The sequence below is a fragment of the Hylaeus anthracinus genome, unplaced genomic scaffold, assembly GCF_026225885.1.
Source record: "Hylaeus anthracinus isolate JK02 unplaced genomic scaffold, UHH_iyHylAnth1.0_haploid 11997, whole genome shotgun sequence".
NCBI lineage: Eukaryota > Metazoa > Arthropoda > Insecta > Hymenoptera > Colletidae > Hylaeus > Hylaeus anthracinus.
In genome coordinates, this window is record NW_026534344.1 from 11,619,199 (window position 1) to 11,639,998 (window position 20,800).

General features: G+C 28.8%; 2 protein-coding genes and 1 long non-coding RNA gene across 6 annotated transcripts; 1 reads left to right on the plus strand and 2 right to left on the minus strand.

The window, feature by feature from the left end:
- Positions 1-1,546: 1,546 nt before the first annotated feature.
- On the plus strand, positions 1,547-15,463 carry LOC128889619 (multidrug resistance-associated protein 1). Of its 3 annotated transcripts, XM_054147377.1 has the most exons (22): positions 1,549-2,589; positions 2,781-3,080; positions 3,167-3,304; positions 3,384-3,497; positions 3,587-3,786; positions 3,902-3,922; positions 4,017-4,202; positions 4,317-4,950; positions 5,034-5,180; positions 5,257-5,341; positions 5,626-5,825; positions 5,900-6,401; positions 6,985-7,162; positions 7,258-7,384; positions 7,456-7,681; positions 9,889-10,109; positions 12,658-12,838; positions 12,963-13,071; positions 13,156-13,279; positions 13,363-13,885; positions 13,970-14,216; positions 14,288-15,463. In XM_054147377.1, the coding sequence occupies exons 1-22, from the start codon at positions 2,545-2,547 to the stop codon at positions 14,400-14,402; spliced, it is 4,623 nt and encodes a 1,540-aa protein (XP_054003352.1). In that variant the 5' UTR covers positions 1,549-2,544; the 3' UTR covers positions 14,403-15,463. The 3 variants fall into 3 exon arrangements, with proteins under 3 accessions (XP_054003354.1, XP_054003352.1, XP_054003353.1); XM_054147379.1 differs by lacking the exons at positions 3,902-3,922; positions 9,889-10,109 and adding an exon at positions 11,616-11,836 and having other exon boundaries at positions 1,547-2,589; XM_054147378.1 differs by lacking the exon at positions 3,902-3,922.
- On the minus strand, positions 5,819-11,584 carry LOC128889632 (uncharacterized). Its single transcript, XR_008460476.1, has 3 exons — positions 11,253-11,584; positions 7,478-7,731; positions 5,819-6,059 (listed from the first exon to the last, which is right to left on the minus strand). It is a non-coding gene; the product is annotated as an uncharacterized LOC128889632 (long non-coding RNA).
- Positions 15,464-16,341: 878 nt separating the features above from the next.
- Positions 16,342-20,342, minus strand: LOC128889622 (putative lipid scramblase CLPTM1). Of its 2 annotated transcripts, none has more exons than XM_054147382.1 (6): positions 20,098-20,342; positions 19,180-19,764; positions 18,986-19,103; positions 18,711-18,914; positions 18,470-18,607; positions 16,342-18,392 (listed from the first exon to the last, which is right to left on the minus strand). In XM_054147382.1, the coding sequence occupies exons 1-6, from the start codon at positions 20,212-20,214 to the stop codon at positions 17,632-17,634; spliced, it is 1,923 nt and encodes a 640-aa protein (XP_054003357.1). In that variant the 5' UTR covers positions 20,215-20,342; the 3' UTR covers positions 16,342-17,631. The 2 variants fall into 2 exon arrangements, with proteins under 2 accessions (XP_054003357.1, XP_054003358.1); XM_054147383.1 differs by having other exon boundaries at positions 19,994-20,127.
- Positions 20,343-20,800: the final 458 nt, after the last annotated feature.

Consider the following 20,800-nt stretch of genomic DNA (forward strand, 5'->3'; position numbering starts at 1 on the left):
TAACAATACATGTATTTATGGTACAAAACTATTGCATTTATTTAAATACATAATAATCGTTCCTGGCGATGAATATGATCCAAGGTAAGGAAATGACTTTACAGGAAGAATGAACAGATAGGATACAATGTAATTGCATCATTACATCACACTTCTCCTACTCTCTATCTCTATTGATGTATTTACATAAACATTTCCTTAGTCAATTAACATGGGGGTCAAATTGAATAAAGCAACTGGCAGCAATTGCTTCCAATATATTCAAGACCTTGTCGTGTTATCAATAAATTGATTAAACCTTTCTTTTTAGTTTTATGAGATACTTTATAAAAAATCTAAGTTTACAAGTAGTTGTCTTTCATTATCCCAATGTACACAAAAATATACTGAAAGTAATAATAATAATAACAATAAGATTTACTAAAATTATGCAAGTTATAATATAATAATAATAAACACTTCACTTCTGCTAAGCTAGATAGATGAATTTTGTATTATAGCACTATAATATTAGTACATACTAGTATTTCAGCAGCTATTATTTTTCTATTATATTGTTTTTTCTCTTTAAATAAATTTGTTAAATTTTGATAAAAACAAGTGGTAGTAGCTGATGAAGAGTTACTCTACAACAAGTACATAGTAATGACTGACATGTGACACGAAATATAGATATAATATTTTTAAATTAATTTAAATGATGCATATATATATTTTTAGAGTAAATAAATATATATATTTATTCTATTCTAAATAAAATATGTATATCAATCAAATAATTGTATTATCATTGCATTGTTATTAACAATATAAAAATTTAGCTGTATCATGGTGCATGTTATCTGCTGTAATATTGTGTAATATGTACTTTTAACACAATTTGTAGTAGCATGACAATACAAGTAGTGCTATGTCTCTTTCACCTCGAGTAAAAAACTTCAAGGTTATAGATTATCAAACACCATCTCGGCAAAGAGAGTAAAATGTCACTAATAGTATCTCTGATATATGATATGTATAAGTATAAACAACACGTGCAGTTCAGAAATTACATTTTTTGTTGCAAATTTCAGATTATATATACACTCAATAATAAATTCATTAAATATTTGATTCTTATACATTCTTATTATTATTATTGCATTTTTATTATCAATACAAAAATTATTATTATTTATGTATAGATTTCTGAGAGAGAAAGATTACGTGGAGATAATACAATTTTATACATTTTTTTAAAAATATTCATTGCATCCTATAAAAGAAGGTCTTAACATGTCACATAAATCAGATGCTGCTGATTGAAAATGATTAATTCACTGGATTTAAATCAATAAAAAAACCCGTACAAGTTATCATCAGTATTACGGCATATATTACTCGATTGACAATGTTCTTTCAAGTCCACATATATCTTGTTGTGTAAAATTTTTCGTGTTTTACGTGAGAATTTTCTTGTAAAACAAGAAAACCTAATAATAAAATATATAGATTAAATATCATTGTAAGTTATTATTATCGTTTTTTATTTAAAAGGAGAAGTTTTTGTTTTGAAAAGATAAACCGGTATTTTCAGTGATGTACATGGAAAATAATTCTAGGAGAGTTTATTAACATAATAGAATTTTGGAAAAAACGAACAAAGAAACTATACTCATATTCCTTATTTACTTTTATTTTTCATTCCATTTAAATTTGTCTTCTTGTTTTGGCAAGTTCATTTAGTATGTCCTCTACAGAAATTGAAACAGTTTATAACTATTTAATAGTGCTAAACCATTCTATCTCGTATCGCTAATAGCACTTCGTACAAGTCATGTAAAAAATATAAAATATGTGCCTACTCATTGTAGTTGCTATCTGTAGACATGCATGTAATAAGAACATCTTTATTGTTACATAATAAAAATGTTCCTTGAAGCATTCCCGGTACAATGTTAACATTTTCAACGTGTCTAAACCGAAATATGTAAACAACATTTAAGAAACCATATAAACAGTACGAATTAAAAGAAAGTATATATGAATATTTATTTGATGTAGTTTATGCAATGTTGGATTGAAAGTTACCATGGAGGGACAAGGGTTCTAACTTCTAGAAAATTTTTCGTATGTACAACACTGGTTATTTTAGAACAGTGCGCAGGCAGATTGCAAAGTAAGATAATGTGACGCAATGTCTTGATGGAAATCTGATTGGGCAAATAAACCGACAATGCTATAGTGTGAATCGGACTGATTTCGGGCACAGTTTGCGTTTGCTTGAGAAAGCGAGTGTGGACTGTGGAGTGGTCGAATGGACAACAGTGGAGTATCAGTTGGTATCATCGATGTTGGGCATATGCCAATAATCCTGAAATTGTGCATTTCTACGAACAATTGTCTCGTGGTTAAGTACAACCGCTATTTGAAATTAAAGACATTTATCAATCAACGTGTAGTATCTCGTTAGCTGTCTGAGAAAACCTAGAAAGAAACGTAACAATTGTACAATCTATATGTGTAACTGAATAAAAAAACCAATGGAAAAGTAAATGTATCATTATGGAGAATAAAACTATGGATCAATTTTGCGGTAGCAAATTTTGGGTGAGTATACCTATCCTACCTATACTTTTCGTCTTCTTCTTTGTTTTCAAAGGATGTTCATTGTTTTTAAATTGTAAGACATCCCATGAATCGATTTTAGTGTGAATAGGAGAAATTAACGCAATTATGCGTTAATGAAATGTTACATCTTAAAACAGATATATTACATGCATATGTTTTTACTATTTTAGGATGAAGATTTAGTATGGAATACGGATGATCCGGATATTCCAGAATGTTTTCAAAAGACTATACTAGTATGGGTACCCTGTGCATTTTTGTGGGTTTTCTCTGCGATAGAAGTTTATTATCTTATAAATAGTAAAAAAAAGAATGTTCCATATACATGGTTATTTATTTCAAAACAAATACTTGTAGTGGCTCTAATTGTACTTAGTATGGTTGACTTAGAAAATGCTATAAGTAGAAGTACTAGTGAAACCGTTTTTAGTGTTGACTATTGTACACCATCTATTAAAATAATTTCTTTTGTAAGTATTGCTATATTAATATAATGGTTTTGTAGAAGCAGAAAATTAATTTACAACAGTAACATGGCTTCTGTTGTTTATTGCAGATTCTAGCAGGTATATTAGTAGTATATAATAGAAAATGTGGAATGCAAACTTCTGGATTATTATTTTTATTCTGGTTTCTTCTTGTATTATGTGGAGTTGTTCAATACAGAAGTTTATTGAGGTTATACATCAATGAGGTAGGTTAATTGCAGATTTACTATTTATTTAAATTAAGTTGTATATCCTTGTAATATATTTGTAATATGATTGTTTCAGGGAGAAGCATCATATTCCTTCGTATCATACATGATATATTACCCATTAGTGGTACTTTTATTCTTGTTGAACTTTTTAGTTGATGAAGAACCTAAGTATTCTGAATATCCAAGGGTAATTTAATATAATTTATTAAATTAATATATATATACTGTAGATGAAATGGAATATTACAGGCTAATGTTGCACACTTAAATTAATAGGTAGAAAGACCATGTCCAGAGCAAAAATCTTCCTTTCCTTCAAAAATATTTTTTAGTTGGTTTGATTCAATGGCATGGCAAGGCTTTCGAAAACCTTTGGAAGCTACAGATTTATGGTCTATGAATCCAGAAGATTCAGCTGGTGAAATTGTACCAAGATTCGATAAATATTGGAATAAGAATACACAAAAAAGTAACAAGTAAGTGTGACATTTATGTTCAATATTAGATAATTAGAATAAATTATACCACTGTAAAGGAATTATATACAATATTACATTAATAATTAAATATTGATCTACTTTTGCTAACAAGAGTATTTTGGACTTGCTTTAGGTAAGTTTAGTATACGTAATTCATCAAAGCATTTATGGTATATTTAAGTAAATATTATGTCTAAGTATGAACATAGCTTTTATTTTTGTTCTAGTGTACAGAGCACTAAGGCATCATTTAGAAAGGCATCCGGTCATGTTGATTTTAATAGTGGACGTAAAAAAAGAGTATCATCAGTTTTACTACCTCTTTGTAGAGCCTTTGGTTCTACTTTTATATTTGGTGCTCTACTTAAATTTGTCCAAGATATTATGACTTTTGCTAGTCCACAAATACTGAGGTAAGTACGACGATTTATTTGAGTATTGTCTTTGCTATTTCAAATAATTAGTTCGGACTTTTTTAAATAAATAAATAAATCATTACAACTATAATTATATTGTTTTTAATTTAGACTACTTATTCGTTTTATCGATGAACGTGAGACAATGTGGAAAGGCTATTTCTATGCAGTTTTGCTCCTAGTTACAGCTATTCTTCAAACATTAATTTTATCTCAGTACTTTCACCGCATGTTCTTAGTTGGTTTGCGTATGCGTACTGCATTAATAGCTGCAATTTATCGAAAGGCATTGAGAATGTCTAATTCTGCAAGAAAAGAATCAACACTTGGAGAAATAGTGAACTTAATGTCTGTGGATGCGCAGAGATTTATGGACTTAACAGCATACATAAATATGATTTGGTCTGCACCTCTGCAAATAATTATAGCCTTATATTTTTTGTGGGATATATTAGGACCAGCTGTACTTGCCGGTTTAGCTGTTCTACTTATTCTTATTCCAATAAATATATTAATTACAAATAGAGTGAAAACACTGCAAATCAGACAAATGAAACACAAAGATGAGAGAGTTAAGTTAATGAGTGAAATTCTCAATGGTATAAAAGTATTAAAATTATATGCATGGGAACCTTCGTTTGAAGAAAAAGTACTGAAAATACGTATGAAAGAAATCAAAGTATTAAAAGAAGCAGCATATCTTAATTCTGGAACAAGTTTCATCTGGTCTTTTGCTCCCTTTTTAGTAAGTTATTGTTAAACAAAATAATATTGTTAATTACGAAAATTATATGTATTATTGTTTCTAATTCGTTTATGAATTTTTAGGTATCCTTAGTATCCTTTGCAACATATGTACTTATAGACGACAACAATCATTTAGATAGCACAATTGCTTTTGTTTCACTCAGTCTTTTTAATATCTTGAGATTTCCTCTTTCTGTATTACCTATGATGATTGGTAACATGGTCCAGGTATATCTAAAATTTCTTAAAATTCAATCGCAATGCATACAATCATTTATTTGATAATGAAATGTATTATATCTAGGGCTATGTGTCTATAAAACGTATTAACAAATTCATGAATGCAGAAGAATTGGATCCTAATAATGTTCAGCACGACCCATCCGAGCGTAAGTTTTATGTAATTAAGAATATTGTATTCAAACATGGTCAAAATATTATTCGAATAATAGGTAATGAATAAACGCAACCGTATTGCAATTTACTCGCGACGATTAAATTTAAATTCTTATTAAAAGAGATTATTCTTTAGATAAATAATTGTTTATCTTTTATTTATTGTTTGAAACTTTTACCTAGAATCTAGATCAAAATTTTGTCCATATCTAGTTGCATTATACTACTATAGGAAATATTATATAATAAATATATTATGTGTATCAATACAATATAGCACACACATTATTAATTGAAAATGGAACTTTCGCGTGGGATATGGAAGTTGATGAAAAACCAGTATTAAAAAATATCAATATACAAGTAGAACAGGGTCAGTTGGTAGCTGTTGTTGGTACAGTAGGATCTGGTAAAAGTTCTCTTATATCAGCATTCCTTGGAGAGATGGACAAAATAAGTGGTAGAGTTAATACAAAAGTAAATACCTTTAATATAATCCGTACGATATATAAGAACATATTTATATAGAAGCCTCTTTTTATGTGTAATAGGGTTCCATTGCATATGTATCTCAACAGGCATGGATACAAAATGCGTCGTTGCAAGATAATGTTTTGTTTGGGAAACCGCTTCATAAAAGCTTGTATAATCGTGTAGTCGACGCATGTGCGTTGGGTCCAGATTTAAAAATATTGCCTGCAGGTGATCAAACTGAAATTGGAGAAAAGGGTATAAATTTATCTGGTGGACAAAAGCAAAGAGTAGCATTAGCAAGAGCAGTATACAATGATTCTGACGTTTATTTTTTGGATGATCCATTGAGTGCAGTAGACTCACACGTTGGAAAACACATATTTGAAAATGTGATCGGCAGTAGTGGTCTACTTAAGAAGAAAACAAGAATACTTGTTACACACGGCATTACTTATTTACCAGAGGTTGATAATATCATTGTACTTAAAGACGGCGAAATAACAGAAATTGGAAGTTACAAACAACTTTTAGAGAAAAGAGGAGCCTTTGCTGAATTTTTAGTGCAACATCTTCAAGAAGGTACACATCAATTCCTCTAATTTTTGTATACTTCCGTATTCATATTCTTTAATAATCTTCAATTATATTTTTCATGAATCTAAGTTGGAAATCGTAAGTCAGTGAAAAAGTAATTACGATTCCTTTTCCTACTTCAATTTGTGTGATTGTCCGGAAAATGGTTTATATTGCATTTGGCTTGTGATATTAGAGTATCAAGAATGTTAGTATTTTTTGCAATTTGCTAAAACTTGTCAGCCGGCTTATAGTATGAAACCATTTCCAATGCAATTTTTTATTGTCCTCTTAGTACAGTATAATATTAATATACAAGGAAGATATGCATGTAGGATTTTTTGATAGTGCATGTTAAACTTGATTCGGAGTGTCCTTGAAATATTATTTTAATAAGCCGTATTATAATTAATTATCTTTATACCTTACTCTAAATTCCTAAAATTAACAGCCATGATTTACTAAGTGTATTTCAAACTTTTTAACTTAATGTAAAGAGAATTTTTAGTTACTATTCTTTAATATTGTAATAATACAATTTTAAAATATCTTATATTGTTTTAAATCTATTATGATAAATTTAAAACAGTGCATGCTGATGATGGCTCTGAAGCTGATTTAAATGAAATTAAGCAACAATTGGAATCAACGATAGGATCAAATGAACTGCAACAGAAATTAGCAAGGGGTAAATCAAGAGTATCGGAAAGTCACAGTGAGTCTGGTTCTATACCTGACAGGAAATCATTAAATGGCTCCTTAAAAAGGTAAGATTCTTTTATCGTTCTTCGTTTTACTTATATTTGTTTCTTTTTTTAAATTATTTTTAATTCAATATCAAATTTTTGTTACAAAATTTCAGACAATATTCTACAGATAGTCAACAATCTGGAAATTATTTACATAGTAGTAGCCAAAAGGAGATGCAATTAAAACCGCAAAAATTAACAGAAAAATTAATAGAAGTAGAAAAAACTGAAACTGGAAGTGTAAGTTATTTTTTGTCATACTTTCTAAGAAAGTCTTAAAACTATATTTATATATTGATTTTATATATAAGGTTAAATGGCAAGTGTACTCACATTACTTCAAGTCCATTGGATGGTTTTTATCGATAACAACTATCATAATGAATGCTGTTTACCAAGGATTTAGCATTGGTTCAAATGCTTGGCTCGGTCTGTGGTCAGATGATAACTTAACAGATTATAGTAATAATAATACATTCGATAGAGCAAAACAAGATATGTATCTTGGAGTGTATGGTGGACTTGGCCTTGGACAGGGTATGTTTTTATAAATTATTAACTATTTTATGATATTCATCAATTTCTTCCTGAAAATACAGTATAATAGAATTAAATTCTTATAAAAAACTACGAGGTAAGCTTCTCCCTATGAAGTACGTTATTATTTAAAATACAATAAGTATTTCATTTATGATAACGTAAATGTTATACATATAAAAAGCATGTTCCTTCACAGATTACACAGTTTTGGGGCAACTAAATTTTTTAATTATTTTTAAACTATAAATAAAAAATATATTTGTATAAGTCTGCTATTAACACTGTGCATATTAAATTTACAAGATAACATTTCCTTTATTTTAAAAATTCTGTGTTATATACTAACTAAAACTAATATATTAACAATATTCCACTGGTATTCTAAAATGCTAGTGCGAGTGCGGTTTGCTGTGTATAGAATTTTTATAAACAAAGTACAGCTTTATAGTGATATATGTTTAAATGTAATTGTTTCCGTTTGTCATACAGAATTAAATAAGTTCAGCCTAGCACGTACTTTTGTCCATTTACTAATTCAAATGTAAATATTGTTCTTGCAACTGATAGCGTAGAATCATAGAACTTAATTATATAGCTATATATTAACACTAATATAATATTTAAGCATGAAGTAGTGAAACGAAAAAGCTTTCCCTTGCCTGCTTATTACCAAAGTACAGAGTTTTTCTAAAATATTTCTATTTATGAATAGTTTTCAATTATATACCACCAAGCACGAAGCAATTATAAATAAGTATAGATAGTTATTTGCTCATATCTTCCTGTAGGATTCCTTAGTGCTATTACAATTGCTAACAAAATCCAATAACCATTCATTATTACAACATATGTAACAGTTGTAGCATACTTCATTGAGTATAGATCTGTAGTTTTTAAAGTATTTACTTCTAATACTATCGGAATAAAATAATGTTGACTATATTTATTACAACAACATTATATCAAATGAGTACAACAATGTCAGACTACATGCAAAAATTCGAAAGTAAAATGTGATGCATATTCCAAATGAAGAAATTCAATATTTCTTTTTACAGTACAACCTATAAGAAAGAACAGTTTTATCATCCTCTAATCATATTTTAAGAATTTAAAAAAAATTGTTATTTAATGTCAGTTGTCAATTAGCAAAATTGTGTAAATAGTTGAATGAATTTCAATGAAATTTTATATTCTCATATAATGATGGTTACCTCATGTAGTTTCTTGGTTTTTTGCAATGTATATTAGCTGTTTGTATGTATTTTTTAATATTTTAAAGAAATCTTAAAGAGATTTAAATTGAACATAAAAAAGCTCAATAGATTTTGGCTTTATCTGGTCTAAAAAATATGTGCTATTGCGCATATTCAAGACAAGCATTTATATATAGTCAGTCATACTGTATAATATTATTTCACTATTGCATAGAAGTTACTTCAGTATATTAATTATCTATATAAATATAGCTGCATTATTTCTGGTATTCAGATAAGTAAATTGTTAGAATCCAAGTTATGTGTCATTTAAAAACGTTTCTAATTCTGTTTAACACCACGCACTCAAGTCAAATATTCAATTGTATTGAGAAAAATAGTTATGTATTGGATGAAGTTTATCACAAAACATTAAATAACATTTGTTTTACGGATTGCGAACATTAGAGTCAATTAAGCAAAAATAGAAGGAATTTTTATGTTATCTAATATTATACTCCTCTATATCGTTTTAAAAAGTAATGAAACAGTAGTTTCCCAATATGCAAGTGTGTAATTAACCGATAAAAAAAATATAAAAATAACTGTGAAACAATCTGAGCCTTGCTACGTAAAGGACTTGTTAAAAATCTAATAAATATTTGAAACAACAATTATTAAAATATATAATGCATGCTTACTATTTAATTCATGTTGCCTAGGTAAACTGTGTTAGGAATCATTTATATTTTGTTAATAATACACTAATAATTCTTTTTTATAATTATAAATGCACCTCAATATACGTGTGACTGCGATAAGGAACTTGCACGTGGTGTTAGACAGATGGGTGAGCAATAATGAAGATTATTATTGTTGTTAAATGAATTAGGTCTTAGCTTAAACCATCTGTATTAATGTCAAATGCAAATATTACAAGAACTGACGCAATTCCTAATATTACTGTCAAGTTTAACGATACACCAAAGTTATCACCAATCATTGTAGGCATAACAGTGATTGGAGGAGCATTAATCATGGCGAGAGGATCAATATATGCTTCAGTGCATCTTTTCGAGAGTATGCTGAGAAGTGTTCTCCACAGCCCAATGTTGTTCTTTGACAAAACTCCAATCGGTCGAATTCTTAGTCGACTCGGTTCAGACACTGAAGTCATTGATAATACTCTACCAACAATACTGCGTTCTTGGATTACTTGCCTTTTTTCGGTATGATATTTTCTCGTTGTAAATATTGCGCTTAACAAATACTGATTTTCGTAAAAGTATTAGGTGTTAAAGTTTATATTTACTTATTAGATGGTTGCATTTAGTAACAACTGTAACCATTTACTTATTGCAATCACAATTTTGATAATAAATATGACTGATAATTCAATTTTACAAATTTAGTTTAAAATTATAATATTTTCGGACATACTACTATATTTAATTTCCGTTAAAAATTCCAATTTCTTGGATTTATTAAAAAAGTATTGCAATAAAAGTTTATCAAAAAAGTTATTTGCATGTTGAAATCCACTAAAATAATTTTATCGAATAATATTGTTATAATAATTAATATGCAGTTTTTCACTTTATCAGGAATATTAATTTATTAAAGTTATATTTACAAAAAAGGTTTTAATATAAAAATTAATAGTCTGTTTTACAAGCAAAACAGTGAAATTCTTGTCTCTGACTTTTATGATCATCATTTCTTAGGTATAAAAATATTGGGTTGTATAGTGACTGTATTTTAAGTACTATTATAGTTGATATGTATCTGTAAACTTGATATTAATGATGATATTTCTGTAAAACTTTTTTTATAATATTATTATTAGACTCTACAGTTAATACACAGAATGAAAATCGTGTATTGTAGATATTATCTATATTTTATTATTTATATTTATGCATAAAGCATTTACTAAATATCATTTGCTTTAATTTATTGACATTTGAATAGTATCAAGCAAAGCTTTAAAGAAAATTTCACCTTTAGCAGTTCTTTTATACAGTCACCAGCAATCTATAATGTACAAAACTACAGTGCAATATATTATAACATCTTAAACAGTAAGGTAATGGACACAATTATACAATCAATTTAACTATGAAGATAATGTTGCTTGTGCTTGAAAAATTTGTGTTATGTATTTGCTTTCTTTCTTATCATATCCTTAAAGCAGTGTTTTCTAAATTGAGGAGCACGATTTGTAGAGGGACTTACAATCCAAAGAAAGTATATATCATTTATTTATTATTATTCGAATCAACAATGAGAAAATTCTTAGTTTTTTAAAAGGTCATCCTCTGAAATATTTAGAAACCACTGACTTAAACTCTTTGAATGCTTAATTTGCTTACGTGTTGTTCCATTATGTGTGCCTGGCATGCCTCTCCACAGCAAACTTCACCCCCTCGCATAACATGAGACAAAACAGTATTTTTAATTTTTGGTATTATAAATTTATTTGTTTAAAAAATATGTATTTTTATTTGTTTACGTATATTAAAAATGAATAGTACTTCCAAATTTATATAGTACATGATAATTTTATAAAGAATTCTTAGTAGCAAATACAAGTTTGTGTAGAACTACAAAATGAACAGAAATAATTATCAAATGTTTTAGATTTGTAATGTTTTTTGGCACAGTTTCAAATATTTAAAATTCTAAACTCTTATTAATGTGGTTACAATGAAAGCCAACCATGTCTGATGTTGTAGCGATGGCGAGTTTTTTCTGCGATTTGGCACCGCAGCTGGGCTGCTGGCTGGCTGCTCGCCAGATGCACATAGTGATGCTGCGTGCTGTGATGCGTGCTCCATTGACCTTCTTTGATACGACTCCTACTGGTCGTATTATCTCCAGGTTTGCTAAAGACGTCGACATACTGGACACATCTCTTCCTCAGCAAATTTCTGATAGCGTCTATTGCTTGTTCGAGGTAATTTTTGGAAAAGCCTGAACCAGATTAAGATGATTGGTTCTTATTATTTCCTTCCTATAACTCCTTCAGTCATAATTCATTGGGTCTACCTTCGTATTCTTCCATTTCATCAAAGGGTTTGTATTAGTTTTATGCTGAAGTATTTCTCATTTAATACATCATTGGACATTTCTTTATTTGGTAACATCTTAGGAAATATGATCTGTTACAGTTTCTGTACTTCAATTATAGCTTTTTGGTAGATTTTAAATGTTCAGATTCGATTGTATGAAAATATATAGCTAATTATAAGTGGATAATGTACGTAAAATATGTTATAGAAGCTATAATTGAGTATAATTGTGTCCATTCCAATAACTTATAATGGTAGTTTAGTGTATTATAAGTGGCAAATATGGCAAATATGTTTCTGCGATAAGTGGTAGAAAATGGTTGTGCAAGTGTATACTAATTAATATTTCGTATCTATATATATATTGTATACATTTGTTTATAATGCTATTTAATAACCACATCGTAGTACATATTGATAGGTAAAAAGGATACATTGTCTGCATTCAGTTGCATATTGGTGTTTGGAAAAGTAGATGTGGGTGCTTCATCTGATAATTTGCATGATCATTATTAGTTCTTGAATTCTTCCTTTATGAAGCTATTCTATTCATAATGGGTATCTTTTATGTACATACAGCATTTACTTACTTTTTATCCTGTATTTCTCATGTTGTATAAGACGGTAATACTTAATTGATTTTAATATTACATACTAAAAAGATTTCTAAAATATATTCTATTTCTAAATAACATGCATATTACAGGTTATAGCCACTCTGTTGGTTATAAGTGTTACCACACCAATATTTATAGCAGTAATAGTACCAATAGGTGTAATCTATTACTTTGTCCAACGATTATATGTTGCAAGTTCCCGACAGCTTAAACGTTTGGAATCTGTTTCAAGATCTCCTATATACTCTCATTTCAGTGAATCAGTGTCTGGTATGTAAAGGAATTCTTTTATTATATCTTAATAATTTATAACTTGTATATATTATGCATACATCAATCAGCAATATCAACTATACTGTGATATATAGTATAACATTCATGATCTATTTATTAGGGGCACAGATAATTAGAGCTTTTGGAGTACAAAAACGATTTATTCATGAATCTGAAAGTAAAGTGGATTTTAATCAAGTGTGCTATTATCCTAGCATAATTGCAAATAGGTATAAACTTTCTTATAAATAATAGCGACAGATTAATATAAGGGGAAAAAATGATCACTCAAAATGAATGATTCATTTTTGTAGATGGTTGGCAGTACGTCTGGAAATGGTGGGAAATTTAATTATCTTTTTTGCTGCATTTTTTGCTGTATCGAGTAGTAATATGGTATCTGGTTTAGTTGGATTATCTGTTACTTATGCCTTACAAGTAAGATAAAATATTTAGTTGTATCTAATAATTAGACGTTATTTAATTGTAGGATAATTTATAACAAAAAATAATCCGTTTAGGTTACTCAAACATTAAATTGGTTAGTGAGGATGACTTCTGATGTTGAAACAAATATTGTAGCAGTAGAAAGAATAAAAGAATATACAGAAACTCCTCAAGAAGCAGCATGGAAAAATCCAAATTACACGCCGCCTAATGAATGGCCTATGCAGGGACTTGTCGAATTTAAAGATTACAAAGTTCGTTACAGGGAAGGCCTAGAACTTGTACTTCACGGAATAACATTTGCTGTTAAAGGAGGAGAAAAAGTCGGTATAGTTGGTAGAACCGGAGCTGGCAAGTCTTCTTTAACATTGGGCTTATTCAGAATAATAGAAGCAGCTGCAGGAAAAATTTATATCGATGATATTGATATTGCCAAATTGGGTCTTCATGATCTCAGATCTAGATTGACTATCATACCTCAAGATCCTGTATTATTCTCAGGAACTTTCAGAATGAACTTAGATCCTTTCAATAATCATACTGATGACGAAGTGTGGAGAGCTTTAGAACACGCGCATCTTAAATCTTTTGTAAAAAGTAAATACAATTTAACTGGTTTTTATGACAATTAATGAATACTAGATACATGTTAGACATACCATATTTTTCCTTACATTTCAGATTTGCCAAATGGTCTTTTACACGAAGTAACCGAAGGTGGAGACAATTTGAGTATAGGTCAACGACAATTAATATGTTTAGCAAGAGCATTACTTCGAAAAACAAAAGTACTTATTCTTGACGAAGCAACAGCGTCAGTCGATCTAGAAACAGACGATTTAATTCAAAGAACAATTAGGCAAGAATTTAAAGATTGTACGGTTCTCACAATAGCTCACAGACTTAACACAATTCTTGATACAGACAGGTACGTTTCTGAAATCTATAATACAATTTTTTTTAAATATTCATTGATAATAAATGAAAAATATTTCATAGGATCATTGTCTTGGATAAGGGACTTATTGTGGAATTCGATTCCCCAGAAGCGTTACTTGGTAACCCATCTAGCGTATTCTATAGTATAGCTAAAGATGCAGGCCTTGCAACTTAAATAAAATGCATATCATGACTATCGTGCAAGCAATGAAATAAGTTTCTAATCTATGGCAGAATATGTGCAAGCAAATGATAAGAAAAGAAGTATAGGAATTCATTTGCATAGAAAAATACAAAATACTCATAGGCTTGAAATGACCGAAAATTTTGTAGGACAACTTTTTCAATAAGATCTTACAATATACTTAAATAATATCAAGCACAGCCCATTTATAAAGTAGTACGGATATCCGTTACTTAAAGTACTGCCATTTTAGTAGCACATTCTGTGCTAAGTAGAATAAGTTTATAAATTTGTGTACAGTGACTTAAAGAAATTTTAATAATTTTAGAAGAAAGCTGCCTCTCAGGCTTACACTTGCATATAAAACCTGTGCAACGTACAAAGTAGAACAGTATTTTGTAATTCCTTCTAATTACTATTAAACTTCACTACACTTACACTTTGTTTTTATTTTTTATTGCAAGAGCAGTAGCTCATTACTAACTTTTACTATTCAATTACATTTTATTAATTTTATAAAATTTCGTTAATTAAACTACAATACTTAAACTTCTTATTCAAGTTTGCACGTTATATCTTCATGCTATGTAAACTTTTCTTTTAGTACTTAAAATTTTAAGAAAACTCAAAATTACAGTTTTATATAGTATGAAAGTTTAATTTTGATATATCATGCTATATTTGACGATTTAATTATTTAGATACTATACAATTACATACTATATTGTACATTAATTACATACAGTACTTGAATTCCTGTAGTGCCATGCAATCTGTAGACAAATATAAGGAAAAATATTAATGCACATTTAAACTATTTCTCTTATAGCTTTTCACATTTTAATAAAAACTGCTCGCGGTGCTATTATGAGATAAGATTAATATTTGTGATTTTTCAATTATAAATGTTCACCATATTCAACTACTTTGACTAATTACTTTTAACAACTATTTAACTATTTATGTAGTGACACAAATACAGCTGGTATGGCGCTAAACAGGATACTATAAGAAAATATTGCAAATAAAAGGAATATAGGTTTCATCTTGAAGTAATTGTATTTTTTTAACACGATATGAAATATTGTACATAAAAATTTGTACCTTAAATTGTTTATATATCTCTAGTACATAATCACTATCATAGTGCATTTGTACAAAAAGAATAGCTATTGATACGTGTAGTATTATTGTCATACCTGTTTGTTATAGAAACTGGAGAATTTTTCAAACAAGTATATCATAATGCTAACGTTTTCTACAATTACCTGAAAAGTTAATATGAAATTCGTAAAATATTATGTTAAAGGCACGTAATCTGTATAAAAATGAAATGGTTAACTTTTGCTGCTTATAGTTTGCACTATTATTGTGCATTAAAAAAGGGAACATAATAATGAAAACAGTAACTGTTACTTTTTAATGAGATATGATATCAATACATATTACTAATCCATTTTATTAAAATTGTTTGCCTTTTTAAGAACTTGATATCAAATCACTGGTTCAATTCGTAACCCATACTGTAATATTGTAATGCAGTCTCTCTTAAACTTTTTATTTTCTTATGGTTTATGTATTATATATTAAGAAAGTGTATACAAAAATAATGCTTCTAAATTTAAGAGTTTAACTAATTTGGCTATTATATAACTTAATGCTCTTATTTAAATTCATAACAACTACAAGTGCAAAAAGATCCATAAATAAATGATCTTCAATATATCGAAGTTTAATGCATGTGCATTTCATACAAAAAGAAAAAGTGCCTTTTCGTAAAAACGTTTAATCATTGACATTTTAATCAGTTTTGAGTTTATGTAATTTACTTAAATTCCTACTGACTATACAATTGATGTTAAAAAAAAAAATAATTTACACGTTAATCTTAGAATTGAAAGGAATTTGAACAAATTGCAAATAGGAAATATTGTTGAAGACGTTGTTGTATACCTGAAGACATCCTTTATACTGTATAATAAGTAACAAGTATAATTTTTCCTTATTGTAGAATTTCTTATAAATCTTATACACCTGCAAATATTCTTGTACATTTTTACATCGCATTTCGAATATATTCAATGTGTCAATGTTTTTTCTCAACCACAAATTTATGCTTTATAATGTGTATTACAAGACTCTATTACATTTATAGAGCATTTCACACCTAACCTAAGCTCACTGTTTTCAATTTCCTGTTACCGTTTCATGATTTTATACTTTACAGAAAGCCTTGTTACAATTAATTATGTTACAAACAAATGCAACATAATAATTATTATAGCCTCGAAGTTTATATAAATATATTACTCAAATATTTTGATGACATAAAAGCCTTAATATTTAAAGTAATCGTAATATATGTATGTACATTTCATCAAATTATTCAGTATTGTTATTTTTAGAAAATACAAGTCAATTCAAAGAAAAATTAACAGTCCGCCAGAAATTAATTACAACATAAAATTAAACATTATTTAGACATATTGATTTATTAAAAACAATAATTATAATTGTATCTAAGAGCGGTCACAATTTAATTTTTAATATTTGCATTACTCGAGCTAGTTTAAAGTTGTCCTTTTCTGCAAAAATATTTTGCGATACTTTGTATAGATATATAAGTAAAATATTTAGCACAAGAATTACACTGCTCAAATGTCACTGTATCAATGTGATGTATACGCATAAAATATAATACTATTTTCCATTCAAATTATTCAGTCATGTATATGTGTATGCACGTACGTATAGCTCGACGATGATGATTTCGATTTATTTGTATACAGTAACAAGAATTGCAGTTATAAATATTTTTTAAACATCGAAATAAATTTTATATTTTTTTCAATATCGTACAGAACGATAATAATTGCAAAGCATTGGAATAGAAACGAAATGCAAATACAAATTTGGAACAACACACGATGACAACAGTTGTCTAAATGAATATACGTAGTTGTTTATGTTCGTACTAAACTTTTTTCTGATAATATTATGCCTAGTACAACGCATATCAACATTTTTATATCGATATCTTTACGAGGCTTTTTTTATTTGGCTAAATCTCAAAACCAACAGAATATATACATACATACATAGGTATATCAAACCCACAGAGATACATATTAATGCGTGCGGATATATCCATTGGTACTATGTTTATGAATTTCAATAAAGTTCGAATAATACACTTAATGCTAACATTATATACAGGACATTACTCATTTTTTTTATCTGTTTTATTCTTTTGACTATCTTTAATAGCTTGCTGCTTCTTTTCATTAATTATATTAGCTTCCATTTCACCAGAGAAACCAAATTCGTTTACCCTCGTGTGATCAGTTTTATATATCCATCTTTGGTACAAAAATATGAAAAACACAATATCATCGCGGAAGCAACCAATTCTATAGAGTGTTGGCATCTTTATAACAAATGCAAAAATATCATCGATAAATGTATTTAAAAATTTGTAAGACATCATACGCCATGGAAGATGTGCCACACTTTTTAATTTGTAATTAATAAATAACTGTGGGGTCATCATGATAAATCCGAAAGTTAATAAAAATCCATAAAGCATACTAAGAACCCAAGAATACCACCCCTTGTGTTCTAAATACATTAACGAGTAAACTGCGTATCCTCCTAAAAGAGGATAAAGAGCCCAAGATAGATATTTAAAAGCAAGTCTATCATATTCTTTTGTGGAAGATTCAACATATGATCCTTTATCCTGGAAACTTATTGTTGGAAAGACACCAAATATTTTTGAATTCCTATTAATACTAATATCTACGACCTTATTAATTTTCCATACTTCTATGCCTAAACCTATCGCGCAACTAATTCGAACAACTGTATTCGTCTCATTATCAAGAACATACAACAAAACAACAAGTGATTGGAAAACATTGAAAAATACAGATCGAACGGATAAACCTTCCAGCGAATTGCGATTATTCCAAAATTGAATATCTGAAAAAAATGCATAAAACAATACTTTACAATGAATTCTAACATAATAATATACTTTCGAAAATGATATTTCTTACCATTCTTAAATGCTAAAAATTCGAATACACTGTGTAATACTGATATTATTATAGTCAGACCCAATAGATAAGGATTTGTTTCCAATAAGGTTTCTTTTAAAGTATCTTGATCATTATCATCTTCATCTGACGAATCTCCTAGATAAAAAAATATTATTATGTATCTGAAATTCTTTCTATGCATTTTTAAAATAATGTTAAACCACCTTTAGTCAAATTCCGAATTGATAATATAACATACCCATAAAGGAAGATGTCCACTTATTCTTCATTGTTTGAGCTGCATATATTTGCCATTTAAACAATGAAAGAGGTTGGTAAGTTAATCTGAGTTCAAGCTCTTCTACAGTATTATTCAAGGGCTGATAGTCTCTTTGCATGTTCCAAAAATCATTCATGTATATTACAGGTCTATAGAATGTCTCTCCAGGTAAAAATTGAATGTCTATTAAAAAATAAATATGTAAATCACAATTAACATAAACTACATAGTGCATCATTAAATAAATAGCGTACATGTATCTAAAGGTGGTGGCACTTGACCATATACCCAATTAGTTTGATCAGTTACTAAATTAATAGTTAAATTAGGGTGCCAATGTGACACATACTCCTGATTCATTATCTCAGCTTTCTACAACAAATATTACACATATGCAATTCTGTATTATTGAAATACATCAATGTGATGAATTGTATTTTATACATACCTCTATTTCTTCCCTAGTTGCAGTAGTTTCACCAGTTAACAAATTATGTGTTTTCTGGTATTTAATTTTTTTAAATTTATTTAACATTTTTCGAGAATATGACATGTAATCACCCGCATAAATATTCTTGCTTGCTTTAGGATTTGGAGATTTTCCACTTTTTGTGACATATACGTGGAGATATACAGACCCGTTATTTTTTAATTGATCAGATGGATTAAATTTATATTTTATAGTCTTTGTGCCATCTTTATCTGGTCCACTATACCAATCACCATATACTAATCCTTGCTCCAACCATATTAATTTCTCTGGGTCATTAAACTCTTTGAAAGACTCAAATTCTGATAAATAAACATGCAAATCAAACAATGTCCCATTTTCAAATATATTTATAGCCTGTAAACGTGTTGGATTGACAACAGATGTAGATTGAGAATTAATATCAGTTTGAGGACGTCTGAATAGATAACTAATGAAATAAATAATAAGGGCTCGTATGATTAAAGACTTTGTTATTGCAAAGAATGATTCTAGACGTGAAGGTTGATATTTTTTCCTTTGCTCGTCAATTTCTGCATTTACCTGTAAAAATTTTGAAGAATAATAGATTTTTATTAAGTAGTTTTACAAAAATTAAATTTTAATTTAAACGTATAGCATTATCTTTGTGCTAAACAGGTTGCAGTGGCTATTTCAATTGCACTGGCATAATATTAAACAATCGCGGACTTGTTATCAGAAAATTTACAAATTCGAGAAATTATATATAAAACGGAAACATTTTTAATTAATGATTAAGTGAAACATGTACCGAGGAAATTGAGTCCGTCAGTTTTAGATAAGATACGACAAACATTTTTAACGAAAAAAGTTACTTAAATACTAAACACATATAAGACAATACAATTAACACACATCTCTTTCCTCATTGTTCTCTACAGGAACCAATTCTCCGTTTTGTTCATTGTTATCCATGTTTTCTTTGACATCTAATTCCTCAGAATCCTGACTATCATTTTTAGGAGTCACCATTTTTGTGTTCAGGCATACTCGTATACACTGCGTTTTCAGAGGGAGTCACAGACACCGGATGTTCGATATACTTCTCAAATCACGTGTTTCATGACACTCAATGACACTGATATAGTAGAGCACATCCAATAAGACCATTGGTTGCTTCCAGAAGGCTACCGCTTACTAAATTACTTTGTGAGCGCTCACAAGAGCGGTTCAGTCTAGCGCTAGTAGCACCATCGGTGGGAAAACGCCCAAGTTTGTAGTGAGAGTTGTTCCCACCTTTGCTGCTAGATTGAGCTACGAACTAAAAGATCGATAACTATTGTTTAATTAAATAACTACGCTTGAAAATAATAAATTTAACGTATTAACTATTATACTGTAGTGTTATCATACAATGAATTGTATTAATTATACATTTCTGAAGAATAAAGAATAATTTATTCAAATGTATCTGTGACGCCATCTAATGGGGACAGTAGGAACTATTTTCACTACTTAGTGCCTAGCTTAGGCTCTTTGCCACCGATATTCATTCACTGCCTACTCATTACTAGCTTATTTCCATTCATCTTATCATCATCTTACGTGACTCCTCCAT